Raw genomic sequence first — 13,001 nt, 5'->3', positions numbered from 1 at the left:
GCTGGCGCCCCGGCGACAAGGCAAGAAAACAGGGCCTCCACCCTCTGCTTCAAGTGTGGGAGGCGGGAAGGGGGGTGGGGTGTGGCGCTGAGCAGGCTGCAGGTGTCTCTTGTGTTTCCATTAAGGCTGCTCTGGGTCTGGATGGAGTGGGGATGGGAGGTGGTAGGGAAGGAGAGGGAGAGAGGGCTGGGTGGCAGATGATCCTGAGCCCTGTTCCTCGGGATGAAGGCACATTTCCTTGCTACTGGTTTTTGCTAGAACTAGTGAATTTAGTTGGGGACCCTCAGGTGCTTGGAGCTGAATGGAAAGCCACCTCAGCCCAGGTCTTCACTCAGGGATTTCTCCCTTTCTTTTAAGATGACATCACCAAAGTGGTGCCTGCCTGGGAGGGCGTAGGTGGGACAAGTTCCACAAAACAGGCCAGCACATTCCCAGGGGCCAGGGCTGGGACTGTGTTTCCCGGACCTCAGGTCCCTGTTTCCCTCAGCCCAACAGTCAGTGAGTCGAATATTTACAGAGCTCTCCATGTGCCAGCCCAAGCTGGGTGTGGGGACACAACAGTGAGCGAGACAGGCACAATCTCTGCCCTCAGGTAAACTGCAGTCCAACCGGGGCAGTGTAGATTTTCAGATCCCCATTGGCCTCAGGGCATGAAAGTCCATTTATGTCCTGGGGAGGCTCAATTCTGCCAGTGAATCACTTATATTATAATTAATACTACCTCTTATTGAGCACACGTGATGTGTTAGGCACCACGCAATACGTTTGTTCGAATCCTTACAATAATCCTGGGGCAAATTAGGCTCTGAAAAGTTACATGACTGGCTCAGACCCTGCAGGTAGGTAGTATTGGAGCCAGGATTCAAATTTCTGCCTGGATGGCTCCAAACCCTAAACTTCCACTGACAAGCAGCTGCTTGGTCTGGTGTCCCAGACTGCCCAGTGAAGGGAACCTGATGAAAAAACAGGGATAGAGGAAGCTGTCGAGGGGCTCACAGCTCCTCTGAGGCAAGGGATTTCAAGAAATGGCAGTTTTTAGGTAGTGCATAAATGTAGTTCTGTTGTTAACAGGGACTCTGAAGTTATTGCTTTTTCATGGGTGACACAGGAAAGGCCATCCTAAAGCTTCTTTCACTTCCTAGAAGCCCAGGCAACTTTTTCCATAGTCTCTGTTCTCCCTTCTACACCACCCCCAAGCTCCCAGCTCAAAGAAAGTGCGATTTGCACCTGCTTCCTTCCTACCCCATCCCCAGCCTACCCCAACCCTAACAGTCTTCCACCATCAAAGAAGTAGGCGCCTTCTGGCTCCTCCCCTACCCCTCACCTTTTCCGGGTCCTCTGAGTCAGTGGGGGAGGGCAGCTCTCTCCCTTGACTGATAGTTCCGGACTCTGGTCAAATGCATGATTTTGGCTGGAAGATGGAGCACAGCAAGTTTCTGGCTGGCCTGATACTGGCTGCCCTTCTCCCCCAAGGTAAGGCTTCTCTGGGTGGGTGGGAATCTTGGAGAAGGCTCCTGGGAGGGACAATACCACTGAGAGTGAGGTCCACCTGAAAGTCCTCAGTCTTGCTTCAATTCACCGGGCACCCCCCGGATGTCAAGGAGGGCAGGGTTAGGATATAACATGGGCCCCTGACTTCTGACTGACTCCAGCTAGGGGTGCATCTTGGTCTTGAATATCTCTCTGAGGGCCGGAGAGCTGTGGGAAATGGTGTGGTGTGTGCATGCCTGGGCCCAGGGTGGTAATGGCAGGTAGCCTCTGTGATCAGGATTCTTGGTCCTTTGGCTATCTGATTAGACATCACCACCTGGACCCATGTCCCAACACTCAAGGGAATGCTTTAAGAGAAAAGTTAACTATTGGTTTAGCTGGACAGAGGGCAGACTTGGGGAGTTATTGAACAGTCAGTGGGACGACCAACTTGTCCTGGTTTGTCTCGGGCTGTCCTGATTTTAAAACCGAAAGTCCTGGGTCCCAGGAAGCCCCTCAGTCCTGGGCAAACCAGGATGATTGGTCATCTAATAGTCAGCTGCACTGGATACCTGGATTCCACTGCACACAGATCCCAAAGAAACATATACCCATAGGATGTAAAGTGTCTCATGTACATGCATCTCCCTGAGTATCTACCCCCCAACCCCCACTCCACTCCTGGCTTGCTTCACAGGCACAAGGAGCAGCTATTTGGAAGTGTCCTATGAGATACTCTTGTATCCAAATTGGTAACTGAGTATGATACTCAGGGATAATGCAGATTCCACTTTTCCCTGGGGTTGGAGATATAGGTTTCAGTGCCTCGGTGGGCTACAGAGATGCTCGAGGTCTGTCAGAACAATTTAGTGGATTTGGAAAGACCCTGTGCCCACCTCCAGCTTTCTGCTCCCACAAGCCTTGACTTGTGAGGATGACACAGAGTTGGAGCTCCAAGAAAGGATTCAATAAAAAAATTTTACCCTCTCTCTCAGCAACAGTGGAACAGCTAAAAATCTTTACTTGGGAATTCCCATTCTGAAACCTTGGGCTGCCAATTTATACCAGCTTCTCCCCCACCCCTAACCATCACTAGCCCTGGCTAAGGCTTTGGTAGTGAGAGCCCATTCCTTTGGTTGTTGTTGCAGGGAGGGGACCATGAAGAGGGAAGAGGATGATATGTTGAATAGAAAGTGTTGTGGATGGCTGGGAGGTAGGATTAGAGGTTTTCTTGGAGAAAAAGATGGGGCATCTCCAACTGAGGAAGCATCTGCCTTTCCATCTCCCTTGTGTGCTTCAGCAGTCCATGCTTCCCACTTCTGGTCAGTGGTGAACTCATCTCTGGGAAGTTTCTCCATCAACCCAGCTCCATGGATTCCTCTTTTGCTCTGTGTCCCTCAAGGCCTGTCCTCTGCTTGCACTGCATCCTCATGTCCTTGCCTCTGTAGTTCATGAGGAGCATTCTGAAGCCTTTCTCTTGTGATGTCTGTCTCTCTCTCGTGAAACCATGTACTGTCCTAGACTAGCAAAGTGGTCTTTCTTTAGTACAAGCCTTTGCAGAACAAGGGGTCTAATTCAAAGAAAAGAGCTGGCACCAACTGTGGTATTTTTTTTTTTTTTCTTAGTGAGCCCCTTCAAGTTAGACGAAATTGAGGACAGAGTGTTTCTGAGTTGCAATGCCAGCATCATGAGGCTAGAGGGAACAATGGGAGAACTGTCCTCAGAAGATAAAAGTATGGACTTGGGAAGACGCATCCTGGACCCACGAGGAGTGTATCAGTGTAACAGGACGGATGATAAAACTGACCAAGTATCCATTATGCAAGTATATTATCGAAGTACGTGCCTCCTGGACCCTTTGGGATGGAATGAATGTGCCTCTGTATGAGAACTTTCTGGCTGGAGGGGCTGTGGGGAACCAACCTGTTCTCTAAAAAAACTAGAAAAATACTAATAGTATGAGCCTGGATTTTGGGGGCCTCAGAGTGGGAGACAGAGTTTAGCTGAGGGAGGAAGAGCAGGAGGGGAACTGGGACTGCAGGCTTGGTTGGGAGAGTGGTTTGGCCCACCTGCTGCTTAAGGTGGCACAAAGCAGAGACTACTTTTTGGATTCCTGGAGATGAAGGGTGGAGGTGGACACAGCAAGGCCATCAGCACACCTTCCTCCCAGGATCTTACTGAAGTTTGGGTCTTGACATGAGAGATGCTGGGATTGCTCTGGGAGGCGGAGAAGGTTGTTCCCCAATCCTGAAGGTTCTCCGCCTCTCCTCTCTCCTCCCTCCCCCCATAGTGTGCCAGAACTGTGTGGAGCTGGACTCCGCCACCCTGGTGGGCATCATCATCACCGACATCATTGCCACTCTGCTCCTGGCCGTAGGAGTCTACTGCTTTGCTGGACATGAGACTGGAAGATCCTCTGGAGGTAAGTGGAGGGAGCAGAGTGGGTGAATGAGCTTATGTACCTGCTAGGGAGTAAGACTGGTGGTGAGGTCTGGTCTCACCTGGGAGTCACTCTCCAATGCCCTAAGACTGTCCTACAACTGGCTCTTGAAATAACCTGTGTGCCCATATTGCTCATGCGGACTCCTGAGGAGGTGGAGGGTGTGACCGCTGCAGCCCCTTGCAGTGCCCATGGGGTCTCCCTGGCCCATCCTCCTAGATCCCTAATGACTCTCTTTCCCTGGTTCTTCTAGCTATGGACACTCAAGTTCTGCTGAGGAATGAACAGGTCTATCAGGTGAGCCCTGAGGGGGAAGAGACAAGAATGGGGGAAAGGCTGGGTGAGGATGGAGGGGTTGATACTAGGTGTGACGTGTATGTGCAAAGGGTCCTATTGGGGGATTCGGGAGACATAAGCTCTCATCTCTGGGGCCTGCTGGGGTCCTGTCTGAGAGAGTTCTGAGCCTGCTTCACTGTTCCCCCTTCTCGCCTCTTAGCCCCTCAGAGAGCGGGATGATGGTCAATACAGCCATCTTGGAGGAAACCGGCCTCGGAAAAAGTGAACCTGAGACAGGTGGCTTAGAGGAGCACCGTTTATCAATTGTACCTTCTCTCCTTGTTCAGCCAACAAAGAATGTCTTCTTTCACTCAACAAGGGGTGGGCATTATCCTGACTTGCCCGTGACCTTGTCCTCCAGGCCCACCCTGCACATGTGTCCTTCCTTCATCTCTGCCCATCCTCTGCCCCGCATGGACAAAGGGTGGCAGGCCACCTCCCCTCAGCTCCTGGCCACTGGCTTTTCTAGTCCCCTGGGTGAAGCATCCACCCCACCACACTCCTTCCGTTGCTTGTTGACTTCAGTCTCCTATCACAGCCCTTTGGCTGCCTCACCGCAGCTGAGGGCGGGCTGCGGAGTCCAGGAGTCAGCCACAGAGAAGCTGTGGGGTTTCCATGACATCATGAGCGGGGGCGGAAGAGGCACCAAGGGGCCCTGGGACTCACTTCTTGTCAAGACTTGAAGGTGGGTGGTGTGTGTGACAAAGTCTCACTGCTGCCTAGGGGCCTGGCCCTGGCTCCGTGACCACTGTTGTACAGCTGCCCTTAGCTATGAGGACGTCTTCAGCCTTTGCCCTTCTACATCCCTTTACCCCTGTTGAGAAGGTTGCATTTTACTCTCCCTTTCCCCAGGAACTGCACCTGCCCTGCACTTGCCTTCTGCATGATCAACTGGGATCAGAACCCCTTTGTCATTTAAAGCACATTATCCTTCTCTACCCACTTGGAAGACTGGGCTTTGAGAATGGGTGCAGCTTGGGATGTTTTCAATAGGTGTCATGTTCGGGCACAGGGGTAGCAGTGGCTCTGAAACTGAGAGCCTCAGAGACTTACTAAAATTGTAGATACCTGGGCCCCACTCTAAGCATGCATGCTTCAGGTGACTCTGATACAGCTCAGATTTAGAGAACTTCTGGTTTAAAGGAAGAATCAAGGCCACTCACTCTCTTGTGGCCTTTATGCCTGTTACTGGCTTTCCAAAGCCAGGAACCCCTCCCTTTGCTCTGCTAGTGCTGAAGTGATGTCAAGACCATCCGGACAGTTTAATGACAGGGGGAGCTCCCTGGGCCAGGGTTCCCAAAAGAGAAGATAATTAAATACACATTGCCTGAGATCTGGATGGCACTGCCCACTATCTCCTCCAGATACACACAGACCCTAATTTTGTTAGAGACAGAATGAATTCCCGATTTACACATGCTCCATTCCATGGTTATGCTTTATTCCTATCTTATATCCCTACAGCATAGCCCTCCTAACCCGAGATCCTACTTTCCCAATAGACCCCTCTATTATGGGCACCCACCGTGGCACGTGTTTGACCAACACTTTCAACACCCTGCTCACTTCCTTATATATTGTATTCCCCATGTATGCCACATCTTCTCTGGCGTATCCTTATACCACTGATTCACAAAGTTGGCTGGGGAGCTTTAAAAATGCTATGCCTTGGTGCCACCCCCACAGATTCTGATTTTATTATTGTGGAGTGCAGCTTGGGCACTGGGAATTTTTAAACTGCCTAAGGTGATTCTAATGTGAAGCCAAGGTTGAGAATCACTGCCCTCCACCTGAGCCCTTCCTGAATCTTGTGTCCCTTCTGTCTTTATTTTTTCATGCCTTTAAAAAACAGCTTTCTTGAGGTATAATTGACATAAATAGATGATATATAAAAACAATTTGATAAGTGTTGACATATGCGTACACTTGTGAAACATCACCACGGCAAGATAGTGAACGTCTCCATCACCCATGAGAGTTTCCTTGTGCTCCTTTGCAATCCCTCCAGTCACCCTTGTACCGCCCCCTCCCCAGGGAACCACTGATCTGCTTTCTGTAGCTATCGATGGGTTTTTGTCTTTTAGAAAATGAAATACGTTTCACATAATGTGTACTCTTTTACTGCTTGGCTTCTTTTACCTAGCATAATTATTTTGAGATTCGTCCATCTTGTATGAATCAACAGCTTGTTCCTTATTGTTTGGTAGTAGTCCATTATATAGATAAACCATTATTTGTCCATCCAGCTGGTAGTCTTTTGGGCTATTATAAATAAAGTTGCTATGAACAGTGCTATAAAAGTCACTGTGTGGACATATGCTTTTATTTCTCTTAGAAAAATGCTCAGGAATGGAATGGCTGGAATATGTAATGTGTATGTTTAACTTTTTACCAAAGTTGTTTTGGCTATTCTAGATCCTTTGCAGTTCTGTATGAATTTTAGAATTAAATTCTCACTTACTACAAAAAAGCCTCCTGGGATTTTGATCAGGATTGCATTGAATGTATAGATAATTTGGGGGCAGAATTCACATGTTAACAATCAATATTGAGACTTCCAGTCCATGAACACATCTTCTGTCAGAATTATCCCTAAGTATTTTATATTTTTGATGCTGTTGTAAATTGTATTTAAAATTTTTAAATTTCTAATTGTTCACTGCTAGTTTATAGAAATACAATGGATTTTTGTATATTGATTTTGTATCCTGCAAACTTATTAAACTCACTTATTAATTCTAGTAGTTTTTTTGGATATTCTACATAGACCATCATGTTGTCTGTGAATAAAGACAATTTAATTTTTCCCTTTCCAATTTGCATGAATTTTATTTCTGTTTCTTGGCTTATTGCACTGGTTACAACCTTCAGTACAATGCTGCACAGAAATGAAGTGAAAGAACACCCTTGCCTTGTTCATGTTCTTAAGGGGGAAAACATTTGGTCTTTCATCATGAGCTGGGCTAGCTGTGGTTTTCCCTAGACGCCTTTTGACAGGCTGAGGAACTTCCTCTCCCTCACTAGAATGCTAAGAATTTTTATCAAAAATAGATGTTGGATATTGCCAAATGCTGCTTCTGCATCCACTGGGATGATTATATGGCTTTACTTTTTTTTTAATCATCATTTTATTGAGATATATTCACATACCACGCAGTCATACAAAACAAATTGTACTTTCGATTGTTTACAGTACCATTACATAGTTGTACATTCATCACCTAAATCAATCCCTGACACCTTCATTAGCACACACACAAAAATAACAAGAATAATAATTAGAGTGAAAAAGAGCAATTGAAGTAAAAAAGAACACTGGGTACCTTTGTCTGTTTGTTTGCTTCCCCTACTTTTCTACACATCCATCCATAAACTAGACAAAGTGGAGTTTGGTCCTTATGGCATTCCCAATCCCACTGTCACCCCTCATAAGCTACATTTTTATACAACTGTCTTCGAGATTCATGGGTTCTGGGTTGTAGTTTAATAGTTTCAGGTATCCACCACCAGCTACCCCAATTCTTTAGAACCTAAAAAAGGTTGTCTAAAGTGTGCGTAAGAGTGCCCACCAGAGTGATCTCTCGGCTCGTTTTGGAATCTCTCTGCCACTGAAGCTTATTTCATTTCCTTTCACATCCCCCTTTTGGTCAAGAAGATGTTCTCCATCCCACGATGCCGGGTCTACATTCTTCCCCGGGAGTCATATTCCACGTTGCCAGGGAGATTCACTTCCCTGGGTGTCTGATCCCACGTAGGGGGGAGGGCAGTGATTTCACCTTTCAAGTTGGCTTAGCCAGAGAGAGAGGGCCACATCTGAGCAACAAAGAGGCATTCAGGAGGAGACTCTTAGGCACAAATACAGGGAGGCCTAGCCTCTCCTTTGCAGCAACCGTCTTCCCAAGGGTAACACTTATGGTAGAGGGCTCAACCCATCAAACCACCAGTCCCCTATGTCTGTGGTGATGTTAGCAACCATGGAGGTGGGGTAGGTGAATACCCCTGCATTCTCCACAGGCTCCTCAAGGGGGCACTACATCTTTTTTTTTTTTTCCTTGTTTGTCTTTTTTCTTTTTTTTTTTTTTTTAACTTTCCCTTCTTTTTTAAATCAACTGTATGAAAAAAAAAGTTAAAAAGAAAACAAACATACAATAAAAGAACATTTCAAAGAGACCATAACAAGGGAGTAAGAAAAAGACAACTAACCTAAGATAACTGCTTAACTTCCAACATGTTCCTACTTTACCCCAAGAAAGTTACATAATATAGCAACATTTCAGTGAACTTGTTCCTACTACATCCATCAGAAATTAACAGACCATAGTCATTTCTGGGCATCCCCAGAACGTTAAATAGCTTATCTGTTCTTCTTGGATTATTGTTCCCCCTTCCTTAATTGCTCTCTACTGCTAGTTCCCCTACATTCTACATTATAAACCATTTGTTTTACATTTTTCAAAGTTCACATTAGTGGTAGCATATAATATTTCTCTTTTTGTGCCTGGCTTATTTCGCTCAGCATTATGTCTTCAAGGTTCATCCATGTTGTCATATGTTTCACCAGATCGTTCCTTCTTACTGCCGCGTAGTATTCCATTGTGTGTATATACCACATTTTATTTATCCACTCATCTGTTGAAGGACATTTGGGTTGTTTCCATCTCTTGGCAATTGTGAATAATGCTGCTATGAACATTGGCGTGCAGATATCTGTTCGTGTCACTGCTTTCCGATCTTCCGGGTATATACCGAGAAGTGCAATCGCTGGATCGAATGGTAGCTCTATATCTAGTTTTCTAAGGAACTGCCAGACTGACTTCCAGAGTGGCTGAACCATTATACAGTCCCACCAACAATGAATAAGAGTTCCAATTTCTCCACATCCCCTCCAGCATTTGTAGTTTCCTGTTTGTTTAATGGCAGCCATTCTAACCGGTGTTAGATGGTATCTCATTGTGGTCTTAATTTGCATCTCTCTAATAGCTAGTGAAGCTGAACATTTTTTCATGTGTTTCTTGGCCATTTGTATTTCCTCTTCAGAGAACTGTCTTTTCATATCTTTTGCCCATTTTATAATTGGGCTGTCTGTACTATTGTCATTGAGTTGTAGGATTTCTTTGTATATGCAAGATATCAGTCTTTTGTCAGATACATGGTTTCCAAAAATTTTTTCCCATTGAGTTGGCTGCCTCTTTACCTTTTTGAGAAATTCCTTTGAGGTGCAGAAACTTCTAAGCTTGAGGAGTTCCCATTTATCTATTTTCTCTTTTGTTGCTTGTGCTTTGGGTGTAAAGTCTAGGAAGTGGCCTCCTAATACAAGGTCTTGAAGATGTTTTCCTACATTATCTTCTAGGAGTTTTATGGTACTTTCTTTTATATTGAGATCTTTGGTCCATTTTGAGTTAATTTTTGTGTAGGGGGTGAGGTAGGGGTCCTCTTTCATTCTTTTGGATATGGATATCCAACTCTCCCAGCCCCATTTGTTGAAAAGACCATTATGGCTCAGTTCGGTGACTTTGGGGGCCTTATCAAAGATCAGTCGGCCATAGATCTGAGGGTCTATCTCTGAATTCTCAATTCGATTCCATTGATCTATATGTCTATCTTTGTGCCAGTACCATGCTGTTTTGGCAACTGTGGCTTTATAATAAGCTTCAAAGTCAGGGAGTGTAAGTCCTCCCACTTCGTTTTTCTTTTTTAGAGTGTCTTTAGCAATTCGAGGCATCTTCCCTTTCCAAATAAATTTGATAACTAGCTTTTCCAAGTCTGCAAAGTAGGTTGTTGGAATTTTGATTGGGATTGCATTGAATCTGTAGATGAGTTTGGGTAGAATTGACATCTTAATGACATTTAGCCTTCCTATCCATGAACATGGAATATTTTTCCATCTTTTAAGGTCCCCTTCTATTTCTTTTAGTAGAGTTATGTAGTTTTCTTTGTATAGGTCTTTTACATCTTTGGTTAAGTTTATTCCTAGGTACTTGATTTTTTTAGTTGCTATTGAAAACGGTATCTTTTTCTTGAGTGTCTCTTCAGTTTGTTCATTTCTAGCATATAGAAACATTACTGACTTATGTGCATTAATCTTGTATCCCGCTACTTTGCTAAATTTGTTTATTAGCTCTAGTAGGTGTATCGTTGATTTCTCAGGGTTTTCTAGATATAAGATCATATCATCTGCAAACAATGACAGTTTTACTTCTTCTTTTCCAATTTGGATGCCTTTTATTTCTTTGTCTTGCCGGATTGCCCTAGCTAGCACTTCCAGCACAATGGTGAATAACAGTGGTGACAGCGGGCATCCTTGTCTTGTTCCTGATCTTAGAGGGAAGGCTTTCAGTCTCTCACCATTGAGTACTATGCTGGCTGTGGGTTTTTCATATATGCTCTTTATCATGTTGAGGAAGTTTCCTTCAATTCCTACCTTTTGAAGTGTTTTTATCAAAAAGGGATGTTGGATTTTGTCAAATGCTTTTTCAGCATCTATTGAGATGATCAATTGATTTTTCCCTTTCGAGTTTTTAATGTGTTGTAATACATTGATTGTTTTTCTTATGTTGAACCATCCTTGCATGCCTGGAATGAACCCCACTTGGTCATGGTGTATGATTTTTTTAATGTGTCTTTGGATTCGATTTGCAAGTATTTTGTTGAGGATTTTTGCATCTATATTCATTAGGGAGATTGGCCGGTAGTTTTCCTTTTTTGTAGCATCTTTGCCTGGTTTTGGTATTAGATTGATGTTAGCTTCATAAAATGAGTTAGGTAGTGTTCCATTTTCTTCAATGTTTTGAAAGAGTTTGAGTAAGATTGGTGTCAGTTCTTTCTGGAAAGTTTGGTAGAATTCCCCTGTGAAGCCATCTGGCCCTGGGCATTTATTTGTGGGAAGATTTTTGATGACTGATTGGATCTCTTTGCTTGTGATGGGTTGGTTGAGGTCTTCTATTTCTTCTCTGGTCAGTCTAGGTTGTTCATATGTTTCCAGGAAATTGTCCATTTCTTCTACATTATCCAGTTTGTTGCCATACAGTTGTTCATAATATCCTCTTATAATTTTTTTAATTTCTTCAGGATCTGCAGTTATGTCACCTTTTTCATTCATTATTTTGTTTATATGGGTCTTCTCTCTTTTTGATTTTGTCAGTCTAGCTAGGGGCTTGTCAATCTTGTTGATCTTCTCAAAGAACCAACTTTTGGTGATATTTATCCTTTCTATTGTTTTTTTGTTCTCTATGTCATTTATTTTTGCTTTAATCCTTGTTATTTCTTTTCTTGTACTTGGTTTAGGATTGGTTTGCTGTTCATTTTCTAGCTTCTTCAGTTGATCCATTAGTTCTTTGATTTTGGCTCTTTCTTCCTTTTTAATATATGCGTTTAGTGCTATAAATTTCCCCCTTAGCACTGCTTTTGCTGCATCCCATAGGTTTTGGTATGTTGTGTTCTCATTTTCATTCGTCTCTATATATTTAGCAATTTCTCTTGCTATTTCTTCTTTAACCCACTGATTGTTTAGGAGTGTGTTGTTTAACCTCCAGGTATTTGTGAATTTTCTAAGTCTCTGATGGTTATTGACTTCTAATTGTATTCCATTGTGGTCAGAGAATGTGCTTTGAATAATTTCAATCTTTTTAAATTTATTGAGGCTTGTTTTATGTCCCAGCATATGATCTATTCTGGAGAAAGTTCCGTGAGCACTAGAAAAGTATGTGTATCCTGGTGATTTGGGATGTAATGTCCTGTAGATGTCTGTTAAATCTAATTCATTTATCAGATTGTTTAGGTTTTCAATTTCCTTATTGGTCTTCTGTCTAGTTGATCTATCTATAGGAGAGAGTGATGTGTTGAAATCTCCCACTATTATTGTGGAAACATCAATTGCTTCCTTTAGTTTTGCCAATGTTTCTCTCATGTATTTTGTGGCACCTTGATTGGGTGCATAGACATTTACGATTGTTATTTCTTCTTGCTGAATTGCCCCTTTTATTAGTATGTAGTGGCCTTCTTTGTCTCTCAAAACATCCCTGCATTTGAAGTCTATTTTATCTGAGATTAATATTGCTACACCTGCTTTCTTTTGGCTGTAGCTTGCATGAAATATTTTTTTCCATCCTTTCACTTTCAGTTTCTTTGTGTCCCTGTGTCTAAGATGAGTCTCTTGTATGCAACATATTGATGGTTCATTTTTTTTGATCCATTCTTTTAATTGGGGAGTTTAATCCATTTACATTCAACGTTAAAACCGTGAAGGCATTTCTTGAATCGGCCATCTTATCCTTTGGATTATGTTTGCCATATTTTTCCCTCTCTCTATTAATATCCTTTATTGTACCCATACCGAATCTCTTTAGTACTGAACCTTTCTCCAGGTCTCTCTGTCCTGTCTTTGTTTCTCTGTCTGTAGGGCTCCCTTTAGTATCTCCAGTAGGGCAGGTCTCTTGTTAGCAAATTCTCTCAGCATTTCTTTGTCTGTGAAAAATTTAAGCTCTCCCTCAAATTTGAAGGAGAGCTTTGCTGGATAAAGTATTCTTGGCTGGAAATTCCTCTCACTCAGAATTTTAAATATATCGTGCCACTGCCTTCTTGCCTCCATGGTGGCTGCTGAGTAGTCACTACTTAGTCTTATGCTGTTTCCTTTGTATGTGGTGAATTGCTTTTCTCTTGCTGCTTTCAGTACTTGCTCCTTCTCTTCTATGTTTGACAGTGTGATCAGTATATGTCTCGGAGTGGGTTTTTTTGGATTTATTCTATTTGGAGTTCG

At 43.6% G+C, this 13,001-nt stretch overlaps 1 protein-coding gene across 1 annotated transcript; it reads left to right on the top strand.

Annotated features, from left to right (window-relative positions):
* The first annotated feature begins 1,338 nt into the window (after window positions 1-1,338).
* On the top strand, window positions 1,339-6,987 carry CD3D (CD3d molecule). The gene is made up of 5 exons (XM_037838749.1): window positions 1,339-1,473; window positions 3,096-3,308; window positions 3,761-3,892; window positions 4,164-4,207; window positions 4,407-6,987. Exons 1-5 carry the CDS (start codon window positions 1,398-1,400, stop codon window positions 4,470-4,472), a joined length of 531 nt encoding a protein of 176 aa, XP_037694677.1. The 5' UTR covers window positions 1,339-1,397; the 3' UTR covers window positions 4,473-6,987.
* The last annotated feature ends 6,014 nt before the right edge of the window (window positions 6,988-13,001 follow it).

This window comes from Choloepus didactylus, chromosome 6 (genome assembly GCF_015220235.1).
Source record: "Choloepus didactylus isolate mChoDid1 chromosome 6, mChoDid1.pri, whole genome shotgun sequence".
NCBI lineage: Eukaryota > Metazoa > Chordata > Mammalia > Pilosa > Megalonychidae > Choloepus > Choloepus didactylus.
The sequence above is the reverse complement of the archived record's forward strand: the minus strand, read 5'-3'. Positions and strand labels throughout refer to the sequence as shown.